The sequence below is a fragment of the Drosophila nasuta genome, chromosome 3 (genome assembly GCF_023558535.2).
Source record: "Drosophila nasuta strain 15112-1781.00 chromosome 3, ASM2355853v1, whole genome shotgun sequence".
NCBI classification, from domain to species: domain Eukaryota; kingdom Metazoa; phylum Arthropoda; class Insecta; order Diptera; family Drosophilidae; genus Drosophila; species Drosophila nasuta.
This window is the reverse complement of record NC_083457.1, coordinates 30,586,189-30,606,813: the sequence shown is the minus strand read 5'-3', so window position 1 is coordinate 30,606,813 and position 20,625 is coordinate 30,586,189. Positions and strand designations below refer to the sequence as shown.

The 20,625-nt window shown below is 37.0% G+C and overlaps 1 protein-coding gene across 3 annotated transcripts in view; it reads left to right on the top strand.

Moving 5' to 3' along the window:
- Positions 1–2,053: 2,053 nt before the first annotated feature.
- Positions 2,054–20,625, top strand: part of LOC132789528 (protein dead ringer) — a 30,147-nt gene continuing 11,575 nt past the window's right edge. The window contains exons 1-5 of one of the 3 annotated variants that reach the window (XM_060797593.1): positions 2,054–2,189; positions 14,385–14,554; positions 14,636–14,786; positions 16,038–16,494; positions 16,576–16,676. In XM_060797593.1, coding sequence (XP_060653576.1) covers positions 2,127–2,189; positions 14,385–14,554; positions 14,636–14,786; positions 16,038–16,494; positions 16,576–16,676 — 942 coding nt within the window. In that variant the 5' untranslated portion in view covers positions 2,054–2,126. Of the gene's footprint in view, positions 2,885–14,384; positions 14,555–14,635; positions 14,787–16,037; positions 16,677–20,625 lie in introns of all 3 variants that reach the window. The other 2 variants (XM_060797591.1, XM_060797590.1) reach the window with 2 other exon arrangements.

The following is a 20,625-nucleotide window of genomic DNA, read 5'->3' as shown; positions in this document are numbered from 1 at the left end:
TTGGCGGATGTGTGTGTATCTTTTGCTTGTATCTGTATCTATATCTACATGTCGGAGTATATCGTTGATTTCTTTATTTATTTTCAAATTGTTGCGGATGCGTACATATTTCATTTTCGGCTAAAACACAAAATGCAGGAAATGGACGTGTTGACAAATAAACGATGTTCGTACTCGAATACCTGTCTATGCACATACATATATTTAGCAATATGTATCTCTATGTATCTACGAATTAAACACAGAAAAAAAAACCGAAACAGCGGCGCACAACAAATTTCACCTGTGCTTTATTTTGTTGTTCGCTGAGTATTTCGTTTTTTTAGCATTTGAAATGCGGACGGGACGTACTTTGAAAATCAAATAGCTTTGGCCCCAAATGAAAGTTAACAGCGGCATACAACGGCAACAACAAACGGTAATTGTTATACTTGCCAACACACTAGATACTTAGAAGAGTATATCTGTCTGTGTGTGTGTGTGTGTGTGTGCACTTATGGCGTGTATCTTGTGGATACATTTTCTGTTTCACACGCACAGCGGATCCGTCTGTTGTGGTGTGCGTGCGAAAATGCCGTTCTATTTATTGAATATTGATAAATGTGCGTTGCGCTCAGAGACGTCCAGTTGTCACTTCCCGCTTACCGCTTCCTCTTGCCGTGCCACGCCCCAAGGCAGGCACTAACGCCACCCCCTCCACCCTCTGTCTCTTGGCTCGACTCATTTGCGCCACGAATTTGACGTCGTCTCATTAGTCACATTTAAAATTGTATTTAATTACTTTCTCACTTCATCATCAGTCAAGTCTGTGGGTTGCTGCCGACGTCGCAGTCGCAGTCGCTGCCTCGTTATTGGCGCTTGGGGGGTGGCAGGGTGGCAGCCACCCACTTGAGCGCCTGCGCTCCCTCCACACACACACACGCATACATGCATACACTTGGTGCTCGGCTGCGTCGCTGCTTTCATCAATTTCAAATTAGTGAGCATCGAACAGCAACTGAATTTATTTGCGGGGGCAGCTGCTAAATGTAACGGTAACGGTAAGTGTAACGGTAATGCTAAACGGCAAAGGCATTCATTCATTCACTCACTCACTCATTCATTCACCCATTCTATCTTATCTATGACCATTCATTCCACCTACCGTTTTAGTTGTGTTTTTTTCTTCTTATTTTTTGTTTTTGGCCCATTACAAGTGTAATTTATCTCGCAAATCATTAATCAAGTTTTCTGCATGCTGTATGCTGGAAAGTGTGTAATTTTCCCCCTTCCACCTGGCGTATCAAACGCCATGCTAGCTGGCAAAAGTCCAGCCAGACAAAATGTTAACGCCCCACAAAACTACAATTCTCCGCATGAAAAGGGCGTATTTGAAATTAAATCGCGTATAAAAAAGCGCCACATTTATGATTGAAATATACACAAATAATGAATACATATGTATGTATGTACGTACATCACTATATAGCAAAACACTGTACTACATAATTTCGATGCAAAAAGGAGCTAGTAAGAAACTCTGAGCAAATAGCACTTGAATCAAGCATCATAAGCATGCTCCACAGTGTTGGTAGATAGAGAAGGGCGGTGGGGAGGCACATACTCGTATAAACGTGTGCGAGTGCGAGCGGCAATTGCTGTGTATACTTACGTGCGTGTGTCTGTGTGTGTGTGTGTGTGTGTGCCTGTGACGAACGAATGAGCGGCAAGCGCATTGTATATATACACGACTTTCGTATTGCATAGATTACGATTACAAATTTAATTGAATGCCACCTGAGCGCAGCTGAAACGACAATCCGATTGGCCAGTCAGCGAGACCAGACCAGCTGGCGAGCGAGAGAGCGGCGGCGCATCACATAATATTCAAAACGGAATGGAAACGGCACAACACACACATAAACGAACACGAGAGCTCTTGGCACTCTGTTTCGTTTGCCAGACGTTCCAGAGAGTCTTGCAGTGAGAGAGTGAGAGCGGCAGTTTTGGGCGCGCGCGTTTTGCCTTTGGTCGCGACGCCTCGCATCGTTTTTGATGTGCTGAGAGAATCATTTTTATTCCCAATTGGAGTTCCGTGTGCGTCGGGCGAATGCGGCGGACAGTGCGCGATATTAAACGTGAAATAAATGAACAAATTGTTAATTAATAAGCAACAGGAGCCGATCTCGTCAACGATCAGGCACCAGCAGGTAACAATAACAACATCAACATTAATAATACCAAGCAACATCGACAACAACAATCACAACAACGCAGCGCCGTTTGTTTAAATGTAAATTAAATGTTAATCGCTCTCTGTGTGTGAATGTGTGTGCGTGAAAATAAGGAGTTATCGATAAGCAGAACGATTGCAGTGCAAGAAAACACTTCAGATGAAACAGATTTAGTGTTTATCTAAATTACATTATATCAAAAGCAAAAGCAAACGCAAATGCAAAACAAGCTTAGAAATTAAACACAAAAAGAAATAACGCGGGATCTGTGTTCGAACAAACGGTGCTTAATCGCAGTTTCCTTTTGCCTTGCTGAGACGAAAGTAATATTAACAACAACAACAACAGCAGCAAAGTAGCAAAACCAAAAGCGAAAAGTGTGAATTCGGCAATGCAAACGCAGGAGTCAAAGTAAAAGCAAAGAAAGAGGGAAATAAAAGAAACACCAACAACAACAACATCGAAGAGTGCTGTGTAAATTTACGTACATAGAAAGTGGATGAAAAATTGAAACAAAACTGCAAAACTGTGTTTCTTCACAATTCAAATTAACTAGAAATTGCGAATACCTGAACTAGTTCGTAATGCAACTTCGAGTGCATCCGACTATGGACTGTAGCGGCCGTTCAACCAACAATATTGAACGCGATTCCGATTTGGGTGATGATTTGGTAAGCAAAAAAACTATTAACAGTTAGTTAGTGGGGTCTTAAAAGTGTTAATCATTTGCTAAGTATGTGGAAATAATGAAATTTACCATTACAAACTTGTACTATGTTGGTTAATCAGTAATGTCTTATTTTAAATGTTTTGCTTATTTTGCATTTTTATGACATTTTTTATGTTGCAAATCAAACATCATTATGCACAATACAAAAATGCTGTCACAACCAATATGAAAATTGTTGCCAATTATTATTATGATTATTATTCATTATTGCTGCCGTTTTGCCGCCGGCAACTAACAAACCAGAAACAGAAACGATCACTTTTGCCGTCTCACTCTCACACAGCATTTTGGCCGGGATATGGTGACGATGATGATGATGATGTTGATAATGATGACGAAAAGCTTTGAGCTTTGAGTATTGATGCAATTCTTGGTGTCTGTGTGTTTGCAGATGATTCGAAACGTAATTATAATGTTAAATTGTTGATTCAAAATTAAGCAGAGGCGAGTTATATTGGTTATTGAGTTTTTGCCGTTGATGTTTTCGTTTTGTTTGCCGTGGAGCCGTTAAAAGGTGACATGCTAAATGGTCATACAACGCATTTATTATACACACACACTCTCACACGCACACTAAGTGCATACAGACACACTCATAAACACAAATAGATTCATCTGTTTTGTGAGCTGCCTCTTGGAGACGACCAGGCCTATACCTTTGCCTCTGCCTCTGAGTAGTTGTATAGGCCTTCTGTGGGATCTCGTTCACCTTTCATCAATTGAAAGATCTCTTTCAATTCGACTCTTTGATGGCGTTCATATGTAAATAAAATGTTCAAATATTTGCATTATTTGTTAGTACCTTAAATGAATATTAAATGGGTTTTATTGCCTCTCTACCAAGCACACACACTCTCCCAGTCTGTGTGTTTGTGCATAGGTACGTACAGGTATGAAAGCTGTGTGTGTATGTGTGTGTGTGTGTCTTCTTCAATAAAACTCTTGTTAGGCCTTTTGTTTTTCTTTCATTTTTATTTCAGTGTTGATAGACAGTGTGCCGCGTTGATCAACAATGAGCCAGACTTTATACATACTTTTCTACACTGCGAAAAAAGTTTGAAGTTCGTTTCGTACTAGGATTACAATCTAAAAGCTTTAATTTTTACATATTTCACTTTTTTTGGCATCAATAATATTCATGTTGAAACTTTTACATCTAAGTTTGGCACAACTATAAATTTCATATTTAATTTTATTTTTATTTATTCAGGACACTTTTATTTTCAGTTCTTCCTTTCCTTATAATTTCAATGGATTTTTTTTTTAATGAAAAAATAGTTTATTTTTGGTTTAAATCTATGCTCAGTGTTAAAGGAGCTATCTCTGACTCTTTGCAGTATAATTTATGTATGTAATTTTGCAAAATCCGTCTGTCTGTCTGTCCGTCCGTTAATGTAAATGCGTATATCTCAAACGCTTTGAGAGCTATACACTTGAAATTTGCTGTATTTATTACACAAAACAAGTTTATTTTAAATTTGGATGTCGAGCACTCTCAACTAAAGTGTTCGCACTTGTTTCACATTGATTTTACGTAACTTTTCTCTTAGTGTACATACTTTATTTACATAATTTTTAATAGCTTCGCTTTTGGACATTTCCATCCATCTCCTCCGAATTGCCCCCTTTGATAGCGCTGTGCAAACATTGTACCCAGTCATCATTCTCGTCATCGTCATCGACATCGCCATCGACTCTTGGTCATCCACCTACTTGTTCTTACTCACACTCCATTCCACAAAACGAGTGTATAATATGAATCCACCCGATTCTTGACTGCTTTGCATGAAATTTCATATATAAATGTCAAAGAGTTTTGGGCCGTGTTAATTGAACGTGCGAATCGATCCGATCGGGGTTGGGAGGGTTCGGCTGTATCAATTTCAATTTCAGTTTCAAATTCAATTTTAATTTCAATTGAATGGTGTTGTGATTTGCCACATGTGGGTGTTTTTAATTAAGCCAACGCCACAGTCGATCGATCGGAATTAAGGAATCCGCTTTAAAATTTAATAGAGTGTCGCATTTTATGCTGGTCGCATTCGCGCGTCCGATTTTTAATACGAGCGAGTATCAATGGTCATATCAACAAATCCTAGAAGCAAGCCATGCAACAAGCATGCCACAGAGTGAATTGCTGCCGCAAACGAGCCTGAGATTTGCCCAAAAGTCACGATTAAACAATAATGTGGGCTGTCAAAAAGTCATAAATTTTCAAATGAAGCGAGCCTCTCTCGTAGCTGAAGTAGAAGTTGCTTGCAATTGGATTCGAAGCTGCCAGTTGCCAGTTAAAATCGTGCCCCATTGCTGCAGCAGCAGCAGCAACAGCATCTTGTGGTCGGTCGTTATTTGAGGCATCAGCAACAAGAGCAACAGCTTTAATTACTTGGGTTAAACGCACAGTTTAAAACGATTGAAGTTTGGCTTGATTTTTGAATCGTTTTTAAATTAAATCAAGCAATATAACCCCATTGAACAAGACAATATGCAACATGGGACAATTGTTGAACTCCAAAAAAACAAAAAGAGAAGAGAAGTGAAGGAGAATTATTACGGGGGAGGGCGTCGTTGTCCGGCATCGCACGTGTTTAACATCAGCGCCATTGGCAGTTCCCACATTAAATCACTCTGTGGACTGTGGGAGCTCATGCTCCTCTCTCGCTCTCTCTGTCTGCGAGAGCAAGAAGTGTGAGTGTCTCTCTGTGCCTCTGTGTGTCTGTGTGTTTGTGTCTGAATCTCAGTGACGTTAACTGCCGTTTTGCTTTACAGATTCCTAACAGTTTAGCACTCTGCTTAGGCATTATATATTTATTTGTGTATGGCTATGAAGCAATGGAAAATTAGCTGATTCGACCCCCCTCCTCCTCCATCATTCTTCCCTCTCCCCACAGCATTCCTGGACTCAATCCCAATGGCTTGGGGGCATGTCTGTGTCTTCGGTTCGGTTCGGCAACGTTTCGGTTTGGTTTGATTCTTAATGCACTCAGCAAAAAGGCAAAAGCAACGGCACCTGTTATAATTTGTTTGGCTTCTTGTACGCTGACAGCCAACGATTTGTATTAAATTCTGTTTTTGTTGCGCTCTCGGGGGGCAAGTGTCTATATATGACGTTGTTGTTTTTCTTGTTCTTGTTGTTGTTGCATAACGTGTGTCAGGGCGGTAAAAATATTTGATTAAGTATCAGAGAGTCACAGCAACGGCAGCGATAGTGGCGCCCCCTTTGGGGCACTTTGGATGGCGCTGAGCTTTCAACCGCAATGACAAAAGAAATTTGTTGCTTTTAGTGTCAGCTGCTCTGTGAGGGGTTGGAGGATGTTGTGGAAAGCGAGGGGAAGGTGATCTTGAATTTGAAAATGTGACGTCATCAGACTTGTGTATACTAGCGACATTTTTTTAATTTAATTTAAAAAGAAATACAGCAAGCAAGTAGAAAAAAAACCGACTATAGAAAAATACCAAATGTCAAAGCAATAAGAACAATGGCAATAAAAAGCAATGGCGACAAATGCCAAAAAGCACACAAAAAACTAATAAAAATTATGATTATTACAGTTTGGCTGAAAATGAATTTATGAATTATTTTTCAACCATAGCTAATAAAATTGTTAATTAGAATTTTGCATTTCCAGCATTGGCAAGCAGTAGTTCCAGCAGCTGCATTTGCGAATGAGTTGCGATAAAAAGTAGTAAACAACACAAGCACATGCACATGCACACACGCACACCTAATGAAACTGTATATAAAAGCTTATTATCAAAACACTAATAACCCCTCAACGAACGTCGCGTCGCGACTCGCGACGCGTTGCTAAAGGGCGTGGCTTTTTTTTTTCTGCATTGCAAAAACAAAAAGAAGAAGAACGACACGAAAGCTCTCTCGCTCGCGTGTGCGAGCGCAACGATATTAAATGAATGAATAAGCGAATGCGAAAAGAAATTAGTTGAGTTGAAGCGGGCAAAAAGCTCGTTTATCGTCGATACGATCCACAGCTAAGCGTTGCATGTGTGTGTGTGTTTGTGTGCGTGTGTTTGCTCGTATTGAGCTGTCGTCTTGTCCTCGTCGCTTGTAATAAAAACAATGCAGTGGATTTTTTTTAATTACAATTGCCGCCCTGCCTGCTATCGAAACTAGCTAAAGAAAACCACCAGCGAGAATCCGTCAGACTTCAAACTTACAACAGCAGACTTTTGGCCCTTATCCATTTGCCATTTTTTAACCGGTTTCATAGTTGCTTTTTTTCTTTCCTTATTCTGCTTTTTGTAATTTTATTGTTTACGCGAAATTTTCGTCTGCCTTTACTCAGACACACACACACACGCATACACACACGTAACATGGGCGTGCGTGCAGTGCCCATATAATAGTGGGTAGTTGGCTCTTGGGGAGGGCTTTGGGCTAAAGGGTTGCGGGAGGGGGGGCGCGAGCTTGCTGGCTCGCTCACTCTTCTCACTCATTCACTTACTCTTCTTGCTCACTCGTTCGTCCAGCCACGCAGCCAGCCAGCGGGCAACCGGCACAACGAATGCGCCATTATGTTTGTTGCCCGTTTCGGTTTCAGTTGCTGTTTTGTTGTTTCCATTTTTATATTTTATTCGCTTTATTTTTTCCGCTTCGTCGCGTTGCGAGCGAATGAAATACGCGACGCATACAAACATAAACCTGCACACACACATACAAACACTCACATGCACTCACGCACACACACATGTGTGTGTACTTATCTGCGTCTGTTTGTAAGTATCTCACAGATACGTTTTGCATTTTAATTTTATTTTCATGCTCTCCGCCTGCAGCGGCGTTTCCGTATCGACCACGTTGCACATGTTTTGGTCCTGCCCTTAATATGTACTTTTTATTTTTTAATTTTTTTTTCCTTTACTCTTGTTGTTGTTGTTCTTGCTTGTTGCTCGAAGTTGTTGTCGTCATCGTCGCTGCGCGTTGAAATAATTCGCCACGGGGAAGATGCGTAAATGAGCAATTTTTATTTATGTCTGCGCGCATTTTTATTCAGATGTGAGAGAAGCCGCCATTTAAATTTTATACCATCTCTCATATGCATTCATGTACATATAGAAACATATAATGCATTTACGTTCTTACTTAATCGAGAATTTTTACGATGCTAATCAACTTAATGTGAGACTTTGAACTAAATTCTCGCAAATTAAAGACACTTTGTGTTCAAGAAAATTCTAATTTCTGAAAAATTTCTGAATAGTAAATAAAGAGATCTTAAATGAAAGAAAGTAATATCATTTTTACTTTATTTATCAATTCTATGTTCAATTTAGAATCAACAAAAATTGTACGCAGTGAGTTTCTTTTAAATTTTTACCATTTTTTCTTAAAATAAAAAATTTTATTTGTTTTTAATAAATAAAGTATTTAAGGGAAATAATATAATATATAATTAAAAAGAATTTCGGTTTTTTTTTGTGGAAGAAAAGCAAAAAGCAGCCAAAAAGTGATGTAAAATATAAAAATTACAGAAAAACTGAACAAATCGGTGTTTTTTTTTGCTTGTTTCCTACCTCTATGATGTATTTTACAAAAATAATGTGCCAGGGATCAACTAACAAACAGGAATATGATAATATCCGTTATTTACATTTTTTCTCTCTCACTGCTATTTCAAAGTTCACAGCTAGCACAGTCTTTTTTATATTAAAATATCGTTTTTATTTAAATTAAATAATAATAATTTACTAAGAATAGTATCGACATGATGCGTTCAGTAATATATAGTACTTAAGTACAGTTGTTATAAATAATAGAACACATTACAAAGATAGCACAAAATAGATACAAAATAACTTACTTGCTTGAAAGTCATTATTAAAATCCGAAATAGATTTGCTTATTTGTCAATGTAGTTTTTGAAAAACCCACATAAATTAATTCAACTTTAACAGAATTACTCAGCAAACACATACTATAATTTTTTTAATAGTTACAATGCGATGCAACAATTTGCCAAGTGACAACTCTATTACTGGTTAAGTTCTATGACTATGAAATATAGTATTCTGAGAAAATGTAAATACATTATAGCTGCATGTCCCAGCATTATAATAGATAATTCCTGAAATTTGTACAATGAGAATGCGACGTTAATAAACTTAAGACGCCAGCACGCCCAGAGAACACTTGAATCATAAGAACATTAGGACATCTAGTTTACAGTTCAACCTAAAAAAAAACACACGCATAGACTGAATGAGAGTGTGAATGGAAGAGTAGATGGTGAGAGTGAAAGAGATGGATAAGCCTGCCATATAATCTTAATCCTTCACACAATAAACGGTTTGTCTGCCTGCCTGCCTGGATCATCGAGAAGAACTGGAAACGAACTGCTTTGGTAGTTAGTTCATCCTGTTTGCATGCTGCGCCCTTCACAGCTTGCCACTGGGCAATCGGCAGTCGGCAATCGGCACTCGGGCAACGCTTTGTCACATTATGCATTTCCAGTGGCCGCAAACGGCGCGTCCTTTTGTTTCAAAATTAGCACGGCATGTTGCACATGCGGCACGGATCTGTCCAACAGACCAACAGTCTAACTTTCCCCTCCCTTTCTCGCACTCTCACTCTTTCTCTCTCGCTGTGTGTATCTTTTCCGCAATTACAGATTTTTGTTTGTTGAGTCGGCAGTTGAATGCCGACGGCAGCAGATCTTGCAGCTCTGTCTGTGAGTGCTTCCGACAATTTGTCAATGCAACAATGCTGACAACAAATTAAGTAAATTGCATTTGTGGTCAAATGCAATGATAATAAATTGAGTTGCATTTCTCAATCGAAAATAATTGTAAACTATAGTAATTAGTGATAAAAACTGTCAGCAGCAAATAAATTGAATTTGCAGTTAGATAGCTGCCACATTTAGTTCCTCAGAAAAGCAGTCGGCTCTTTGTGCCCCCATCTTGTCATACAAGTTGCTGTTGTTGTTGTCATTGTGCACCTTTTGCGGTGCATCGAAAGCTATTAAAGTAAATTGCAATCAACGGGGCCTCCCCCCCATCTACACTCTCAACAACATTGTGTGGTACACATATATAGAGATATAGACACACACTTGTATCCGTATCTTGGCCCAGTGGGTGCACTCAGTGCGCAACCATTGTGGCGACTTCTGCAGCAGGTCTAATTGCGATTTAATGTCTTTTCGGCTTTCTTATGAAATGGCTTTGGTAAAAGTTAAAAACCGATAACACGTCGCGACGTGTCTTTATCAATCCAAAATAATGGAACTAACATGTAGGTGTACAACTAATACATTATCTATCTACCGCATATATATATTTCCTTTTGCCTATATTTTTTTTGTGTGTGTGTTTTCCCTTGCTCGTTTTTCTCGATCATTAACGACTCGGTGTTTTCCCTACAACTTACTTCAAATTACTTAATGTTTTGCGGAATACCAAAAACACAAAAACACAAAAACAAACAAAAACTAGTACAGCTTATCGTGCGACACTTGATTTATGCGACAGCCACACATAATTGCATATGGATATTATAGTCGTGGGACCTTCAAATTTGACGACCTGGAGATAAGTATGCGCAATATGCTTCAAAGTGGGATGACAAAAGCAGATACTCGCATAATATATAGTTCAAATTGTGATCTATATGAATAACAAAGTGAATAAACAACTGATTTTTATTTTTATGATTTTTTTTTCAACGAAGGTTTTTTCTAATCTAGGCGTAAAATGCAAAAAATCTATTGAATGCAGTTAAAATTTTAAATGCAATTTAAACATTGAATTATTTATGGTTTATTTAAAAGTGTTTAAATTGTTCTGAAATTAAAATGTTTTTGTCATTGTTATTTTTTTTGTTAATAAACAATTCACAAATAACTGTTCATGCTAGAGGGAATAAAAAAAATGATGCTTTACAAATATTCCATACTAATTCAAAAGATTTCAGCCTAGGACGCAGTTTTTTTCATATATGAACATAAATTAATTTCATTTTTGGAGGTTGCTCATTAACTGCATCCTAAAAATCTTGCTTTAAGATTCTTTTTAAGATCGAAAAGTTCTTAAATTAAGATTTGCAAGTCTTCCTTTCAATCTAGAATAAATCATTCTTAAAACAAGATTTTAATCTTAAAACAGAATGTTTATAATCTTAAAATTTAGCATAAAAATCTTAATTTAAGATTTTTTAACCTAAAGATCTTATTTTAAGAACTAAAAAATCTTAAATCAAGATTTTGCAATCTACTTTTAAATATTTTTAACCCAAGAATCTTATTTTAAGATTTTATTAATATCTAAAAAATCGTAAATCAAGATTTGCAATCTTTTTGTTGCTAAATTTTTTCTCTCTGTGTACATAAATGAATTTTATTTTTAGAGGCTGCTTAACAACTGCATCCAGATAAATTCGTAAAGCCAAATTCTTGAATAAATATACTAATATGTTTGTTTGTATTCCATAAGATTTTATTGTTGTGCGAAAATTGCGATATTCTGTTGCTTGTATTGTTATAAGAGTTTTCTTCTTATTTTCTTAATTTCAACAAAAATTATTCAAATAGGAAATTGCAAATTTGCAATTTAAAATTCCACACTTAATTATACATTTGCATTCTTATGAACTGTTTAGTGTCATTTGGGTTTAATTTAATTAGAGTTAGCTGCGGCTTGTTTTCTTCGTTCATATGCAAAGCAATGTGTGCGCTCTTATGCAACTGATTTATCGATTCGTTATCGATCAGTTAACGAGCTGCATCAAACAAAAAAAAAAAGAAGGAAAATACAGGGCAATTTGTGCAACTGCAACTGGCAATCCAAGGTACAATGCAGCATTAAAAGCGGCACAAATTCGTTGTGCATTAATTAGACATTTTATAGGTGCAACTTGGCGTAAACGTTGCATGCCTTTTGCTTTGTGGCTACACCACAGCTCAGCACAGCTCAGCTCAGACTATACCACAATTATTGTTTGGGCCTGGTCAACAGCCACAAACACAACAACAACGACAACAACAATTGCAACGTCAATAGGAACAGCAACCGCAACTAAAATGTTGCCAGCGAAGCGTCCATCGGCCACAGAGCTCGCATATTTCGCATGGATTCGATAACTTACATTAATTTGATGTACACACACACATACACGTATTAGTGTGTGCACTTATGTGTGTGGCAACCGCGAATTGGTAAGTAAAGTAACCAACCAAGACGAGACGAACGGACAAGCAGCGTCCAATGCGAGCAGCGATCAATGCGCCAATATGTGCAACCTCACATATAAGCCACAAAGAAGATGGACGTAAAATAACGAGAGAGGAGGCTGCGCAGAGATCGCGAGGGGGGGAGAGAGAGAAAAGTTACCATTTCATTATGCGCTACAGCGCTTAAGCCATGTCGGATATCAGTGTTGCCGCATATCATATGAGTTAACCAAATGGTGTTAGCAACATTTTTGCCATATATCCACATATGCTAATACACTGAGAGAAATGCAACGGTTGCTGCAGAGCAATCTTTTAAAAGTTGCTAGGAGAAATTGTGGTGCTCTCACTACAATAGCAATATCAAAGGCAGATTAGAACTAATAGCCTAAGGATACTTTTTATTTTGCACTCCAATACCATAACGATTAAAAATTTGTTTGTTTTTTTTACCAAATAATTTGAAGTTGTAATCTTAATATTGTTTTTAATTTCTGTTTCTTATAACTATTGAAATCGAAAGCATTTAATGTAATGTATTGGATTTCAAATCTTATATTTAATATAAAACAAAATTTAACAAATAAAAAAAAAGTTATACAAAAATATTCATAAATTTGAGTGAAATTAAAAATTATTTGCATTTTTAATAAAAATCAATAAATTGTGCAAGACTAAAGTATATAATTAGAATATTTGCCTAACATTTTCTGAATTAAGTATGCAATAAATATACCGAAAATATACTGAATTAAGTATACAATAACTAAAATAAATATACATAGTAAATGTTGTACATCTACCGATAATATACTTCATTAAATGTATATAGTATATATTCAGTATATTTATTGCAAAAAGAAAATTTTAATTATATACTGTATTTTTGCATAATGTTGCAATATTTCTTATACGCATTTATCACTGATGCTAATAATCAATTAGTTGTCAACTTTCCGCAATTACTATATATCGAAATACTGTAACTTAGTTTAAATAGATAGTCTCAAAATGAACTAGACAAATTGGGTGTGTTGGCATAGTTTTTGCACAGTGCACTCGTAACCGTATTCATGAGTATATTCGTTTGCATTCTGCGCACAACTTCAAAGAATTCTTGGAACTGCGTTGCACTCTCTTCTCATGCCCAGCTTCTTGGCCATTGCATTGTCAGTGTGTGCTTTGGTTTTGGTTGCATTTATGATTACAGCAACGCGACAACAACGACAACAACGACAGCGACAACGACATCGAAAGACCAAGACGAAGACGACGATAAATGTTGTATACACACATTGGATGCTGTTGCAGCAGCTGATGATGATCGAAATGATGATGATGATGATGATGGCGATGGTCTAGCTTGGTCTAACCTGGCCAATGCATTGGCTTACTTTGTGCAACGCAGGTTACTTTGTGTGTGTCAGTGTGTAGACGATGTTGCTGCTGCTGCTGTTGGTTGTGTTTAAATTGAAAATTCCCGATTTGCACACAGTCACAGATGCGCTTAATTTGCACCTCTCCAAATGCATAAAAAGCAAAGAGCGGACAGAGTCGATAGGGAGTGCCACATAGAAGAAAAGGTAGCAAGTGCCAAAGGGGTGAGAAGAGGGGCAAGGAGGAGGAGGAGGTCGGAGGCGACGGCGGCCAAGCGTGGCGGACTTCTTCGTTGCCAGAGTCACGGCTGGCAATAGTACGCTTGAAACGGTTGTGGCCACGGATACGCCATGGTTGTGACCTGGCCCTGGGCTTTTAATGGCCTGAGCCTGAGCCTGGACCAGCTTTGCTTTGCTTTGCTTTGCTTTGGTTCTGCCTCTGCCTCTGAGCGAGCTCTCTTTCTCTCTGTGGCTCTGGCTCTGGCTCTGGTTGATTGCCATTAGCGCGGCTTGCCATTGTTAATTTATTAAGTGGTTAGCTTTGTTGTCGCCTCGCTGGCAACACAATTGAAATTGCTTGTAGCACTCGCTTTATGTGTTTTAATGTTGTCCTTTTGGCACGGGGCTATGCCATCTCTTCCGATCTTCAATTCCATTCAACGCTAAATGCTGCCCACGCAGTTCTACAAAAAATATTCAGAAGAATGCCGCCGTGATGACAAAGTGTTGCACATTTGGCTAAAACGCAGCGGGAGCTCGCGAGATTCATTGTGGGCAATTGTTGCCGCATGTTGTGGCATAAGCGCCGCCATCAATTGTATCACACACACATACACACAATTCTCACTTGTTTATTCTCTTCTCTCCTTCTCTTTTGCAGTCCCACGGCGATCGAACCGATGACGAAATGCGCGACTGCGATTCCGTTGACGGTGAGCATCATCAGCTGAGCGCCAAGGCGGCAATTGCCGCCCGGCTCAGTCACACAGTTGCCGGCGGTGCTGGCCTCAATTTCGCCAGTCCCGAGCAGCAAACAGATCTGCCACTCAGGTGTGTTGCAAGTGAATCGATCTTAGTAGCAATCTTTAAACATTCTTTCCTTTCTCTCTGACTCTCTTTCAATATCTACAGCCATCATCATCAGCTGCCCCCGAATCATCCGCTCAATGCTCTGGGCAGCTTCATGGGCATCAGTGGACTACACAGCATTCCAAATCTACAGCACAGCGATGTTCTCGAGAAGCTCAAGATGCAAGTGCGTGATATGAAAGTCGGTCTCATGGTGAGTTTAATAACAAAAATTGCCAATAAAGTGCTCACATAACTCACTTATTTATTTCGATATTCATTTTTAAATGAAAATATAAATATTTCCAAAATAAAAATAGTAATAAAATAATAAATAATAATAATAAATAATAAACAATAAAACTTCAAAGTAAAGTGAAAAATAAAACTTGTTTGTGTATACGAAATTGAAAATAACATCACTATCAATAATTCTTCCGCTGAAAAAATTTGGCAATATAAAAAAAACCGCTTAACTTAAAGAGAAAAGAAGAGATATTATATACTAAAAAATATTTCTTTTATATATTCTTTACAAAATCCATTAATTACATGATCATAGTTGATGCCATTTTTAATTTCACAACGGTTAGTTATTTATTTATCAGATAAGTGAGCTTTTCAAATTTTTGAAAGAGTGTGCTCGGTTGTGAGATACCCACTAACCATTTTGAATAATAGTTTAACAGTGGGGTATTATTCTTAAAATATACCAAATTAATATGTCGCAAAAATACTGAAATATACCAATCGCTACATTTGGTATATTGATGTAGTACTGCATTTAAAATATATTATAGACAAAAAATATACCATATATATCAAAATATACCAGACTAACCGTTTTTCCCCATACAAAAATATTTCTTAAATAACTTCTACAATTTTGATCTGATCGTATCCAAATTTAGCGGGTATATAAATACAAAATCTATGATAATCCCATAAATAAGCACCGCAAAATTATTTTGCAGAACCTTAAAATACATTTTATAACCCGTTTCTTTGTCTGTCTTAAAAATATCACATATCTCAATTTTTCTAAAACAGCAATTTTCTGCAAGTTATACAAATTATACCTCAGCAGATTTTCAACATATAAATACGGCTTACTTCTTAGCTAAACAGATACACATAACATATAAAGTAACTTTCATTGTAAAACTTAATGTGCACAGTAAACAATCAAATTAAGTTTTATACTTTACTTTAAAAACAAATTAAAAAAAGGTCTACTAAGTTTCTAAAAATTCATGAAGACGGCATCTTTAAGTCGAACACACATTTGAATCGCATGCGTTTATATAATTTGTCGATTAAATCAATGAGATTTGGAATTTGAATCGTATTATTTGAGTATTGATATTCAATTCAATATAAATAAAACCGAAAAAAAAGAGGCAAAAACAATTTCGCAATGAACCTGAATTCACAGTGGAACAATCTCGATTCGCATGCTTTGCAGGAGCAGGACTACGCAGCGGCGGCGCATGCAGCAGCCTTTGGTGCCAACATGTTGCCCACAACCATCGGCTCGGCCTTTCCGATGCCCCACAACTCGGTGGCCGCAGCTGCGGCAGCTGCATCCTTTGGGCCCGTGCCGCCTGCCAGCAATGGCGCCACATACAACGGAGTCGCCACCGGTGGAGGGCCAGGAGCAGCTGCGGCTGCTGCGGCCGCTGCTGCAGTTATGGCTGCCAATACGGTCAATAATAATAATAATAATAATGGTGGCAATAGTGGAGCAGGTGGTGGAGGAACTGGAGCAGGAGGAGGCGGAGGAGGAGGAGGAGGGAACAGTAACAACAACAGCAATGCTGTCAGTGGCAACAACAACAACAACAACAGCAGCAACAACAACAACAACAACAATGGTCATCCCTTTTCATTTGCATCGCCAACAGCGCCAAGCGCCAAAGAAGGTGAGTATTGTGTGAAGAGGGGAGAGAAGAGTGGGGAGTGGAAACCATTGAATATTGAACTCAACGTGCGCCACTTTACAGCTAATTCCGCATCAAATTCATCGACGTCCAGCGAGGCATCGAATTCATCGCAGCAGAATAATGGCTGGAGCTTTGAAGAGCAGTACAAACAAGTCAGACAGGTTAGTGTTAGTCAATTTAATCTCTTTGCAAACAAACCAAAACCAAAAACAAAACCTAGTCCAAACCCAAACTAAATGCAGCATGCTCGCCAATGGGTTGCTTGCTCTCAAAACTATCAATTAACGGCTAATAGCCAGCCAACAACAACAACAACATCTTGAACCAGTTGTCCAGTTGCCAAGATGCGCACTAAGTGTGTGTGAAGAGGGGGATGCGCCAAGTTTTTGATCTCGTTTTGACGCTTCTCTGCCTCGAAGCTGTTTCACATGCATTCACGACGAGTTCTCTCCAGCATCGCAAACGGTTCCGGTTTTAGTCTGCTGCAATTGAGCAATTAAAATGCTCAAGCAGCTCTTTTTTTTCTTTACTCACTTAATCATGTTTCGATACTTTGATTTTGGTGAGAAAAGTTCCAGTTTTAACAAGAAATTTAAAATTGAAACTGCTCTCAAATCTTTTACGCATGACTGCTTGATATTTTGTATCTCTAAAGAAGTGCACAACAATTTCGGTAATTAAAGAGAAAAGACAAAACAAGGCTTCAATAGTTTTATTTGTTGCCAAAAATAAAAATAGTATTTTGTTGCGCCGTGTGAACCGCAACAGCTTTTTGGTCCATAAAACTAAACTTCGATTAACTCTGTGTACACCCTCGGCGAGGTTGTGGCAATTCATCAAACAGCCCGCATTCTCTATGCACTATAAAAACTTTGACCCTCACGATGCAAACATAGATAGATACTTACACTTTGCTAGCTCAAACTGTAGCTGTATCTGTATCTATAGCTACAGCTTCACGGTTAACACCTTCGCTTACACCGGACTGAAACCGGATTAACCTACGCCTGCCCGCCCAGCTATCTTCCTCACTCTCTCTCTCTCGGTTCTCTCTCTCTCTCTCTCTCCGACGGCGTCTAGTAGGTGTTGGTTGCCTAATCCCTTTAAGCAAATTTTTTTTTGTTGTATCTGCTCGCCGCGCATCACGAACACACACAAAATGGCGTCTTTCATTAATTGTGAAAATGTGGCCGCTTCTCAAAACGTTAATTATGTTAATTGAGTGAGTAGCTGCCGCCGTCGTCGTCGCCGTATGAAAAGCCATTTTGAATTTGTGATGCCAAAAGAAAAGTCTGAAATTGCCGAGCATTGCTCTTCAACTTGTATAGTTCATTCGGTTCGTTCTGGGAGCAAAAACAAAATAGAAACGGGACTGCGACTGCGACTGCCGCCGCCCCAATGCTCGAGTCAGACAGCCATCAAATCATCCATCCATCCATCCATCTATTCATACCACCGTCTCTGCGTTCGTTCGTCCAACTATCTAGACGAAGACGAAATATTATTTTGGTATTTTTTCCTCATTTCTATATGATTTAGTTTTGCTTAATACATATGCATTATATGTATATACAAATATATGTATTCTATGTGTGCGTTTGCTCTCATTAATCAATGTCAATTATCTGTACATACTGAATAATTATGTTTAATTATAGACCCCAAAGCATTTTCCAATATTATTTTATTTTATCGTATTTCTCTACATTGTGAATGTATCTGCACACACACACACTCATACACAAAAGTGTAGCACATAAATACATTTCCTCATATTCTCAAATTGAAATTCAAATTTTCAATTCTCAATTGCAATTTGCTTTCCATATGCATATTACGAAACTTTGGCGCATGTTGCCCATTATTTAGTGTTAATAATTATAAATATTATTGCCGATTCGTACGAAAAGGCAATGAAATTTGTTATATTATTGCTAGTAAACGTTCTAAAATAATTAACACGAATACAAATAAATATATATTCTTGCCATGCAAAGTAGTAAATGCATTTCAAATTCAATTTATAGCAATAACAAAGAAACACACACTCACAAATAAAATAAATAACACACCTCTCATTAGACATTATTTGACATACAAATCCATAAGGTATTCTCTGAGAATTTGACAACTCATTTATCTAGTTAATGTCTAAATCTTGCTAAAAACTGAGCCAGCAACTCAATGGAAATTATTGAAACTGTCACTTGAAGAATTTAATTTAAAAATATATGTGCATAACTTTTCCAATTTATATGATGGAATATTTCTAAAAATTTTCTATTTTTTTGTTGTGGCAGCAGCAAGTAAAACTAAGTTAATATGTTAGACTAATCAGTTAGTGTGAAATAAATAATCCCTTCATTGAGATATTGGAGTAGTGAATTTTGTTGATAAATTCTGCTTTTTATTTTAGATACTTATTTTAAAATGATTCAACAAATGATTGACTTTATTCTAAATGACAAAACTCCAATCTCTTGAATTTGACAAGAGATTTATTTTTGTAATGAATACTTTTTTCTTAAAACTAATTTAGGAACTAATTGCTGAAGAATTAACTTTACAGATTGAAATTTACAATTTATTTCATATGCTTCGTTTTTTTGTTTTATTATGAAAATTCAAAGTTATGGCAACTTATAAAGCTGAATTATTTAGGGACTCGCTTTTCACAAAATAATAAAAATAATGAAAAAAAAATTAAAACAAAAAATAAAAATATTTCGAAATGAAGAAGTTTTTATAATTAAAAATTTTAAAATAACAACAATTGGCAAACTCTTAATAATGAATAAGATTATAGAATATTTTAATTTTGAAAATTAAAAATACAGATAATTCCATATAACAATATAATAATATATATAATATCCATAATATAATATAAAAAATAAAATGAAAAAATTGAAAAATGACTGAAATAATGGCATAATTTACAATAAAAATGAATGAAAAATAAAAAAAAATTACCAAATTTGGAACAGTGAACTTTGAAGATAAATTCCTAATAATTTTTTTGAAAATTATTTCAAAACTATTCGTTAAAGGATTGACAACAATTTAGTTACTAAACGATTATGTTTGAAGCTTCTGCAAGTCTTCAATTTGCTTGCAATTATAATCACTTCATTTACATTTTCTTTCTCTTTTTTTGTTTTCTTTAACCGGTTACTCTTATATCATAAACTAGTCAACGTCTTTGGGATTTCTCATAATCATAGTGATAATTTTTGAATTAATCACTTCTTTTTTTGGAGTCGCAATCAACAACATTCCTTATATTACTTTTTATTGATATTTACTTCGACGACTTTCAATTGTTTTTAATCAGCAGGCACTGTACTTCAAGAAGATCTAAAATCAACAAAGGCAATAAAATAAAAAACAAAAACAAAAATAAGCGAAACCCCATACGAAATTCAGTTAATTAAAATGAAACGAAAACAACAGAGAGAGAGAGAGAGAAAAAAGCAAAATACAAAATCTGGTCAACAGATTTTCAATAACGAGTGTGAAATTCTTAAATAAATATGTGCATAAGATACTCACACATACTAAGTGCGAGTGTATACATGTGTGTGTTTGCGTGTGTGTGTGTAATGAGCATGTGTAAATGGAACTGGACAAATTATAAGGCGAAATGCAACGGGATCTGGCTATATCATTTTTAGTAGCATATCCATTGGAAACCTTGCACTTTCAATGCCATGTGCAATGTGCTGATAGTTATAAATTATACACACACACACACATACACACACACAGACGCAGACGCGCATTAACACACACTTTGATGCAGCTAAACGCATTTCGAGAATTCCTAGAATCAAGGATTCAAATTTCAAGCACACACATATTTTAGGTACAAGTAAAATGCGACTAGCGACAAATAAGTGAGATTATTTTTATAACCGAACCCGAGTAGCAAGAGTGTATCTATGTGTGAGTGTGTGTGTGTGTATCTATGTGTGCCATGTGTCCTCAGCCATAATACAGGGACAGTTACTTGCATATGCAGCAGCAGCAGTTATAAAAACGATTATGATTGGTCTAGAACTTCTGTTAAGGGATTTTTATAGTTTTATTGCAGGGATTTGTCGATTGGGC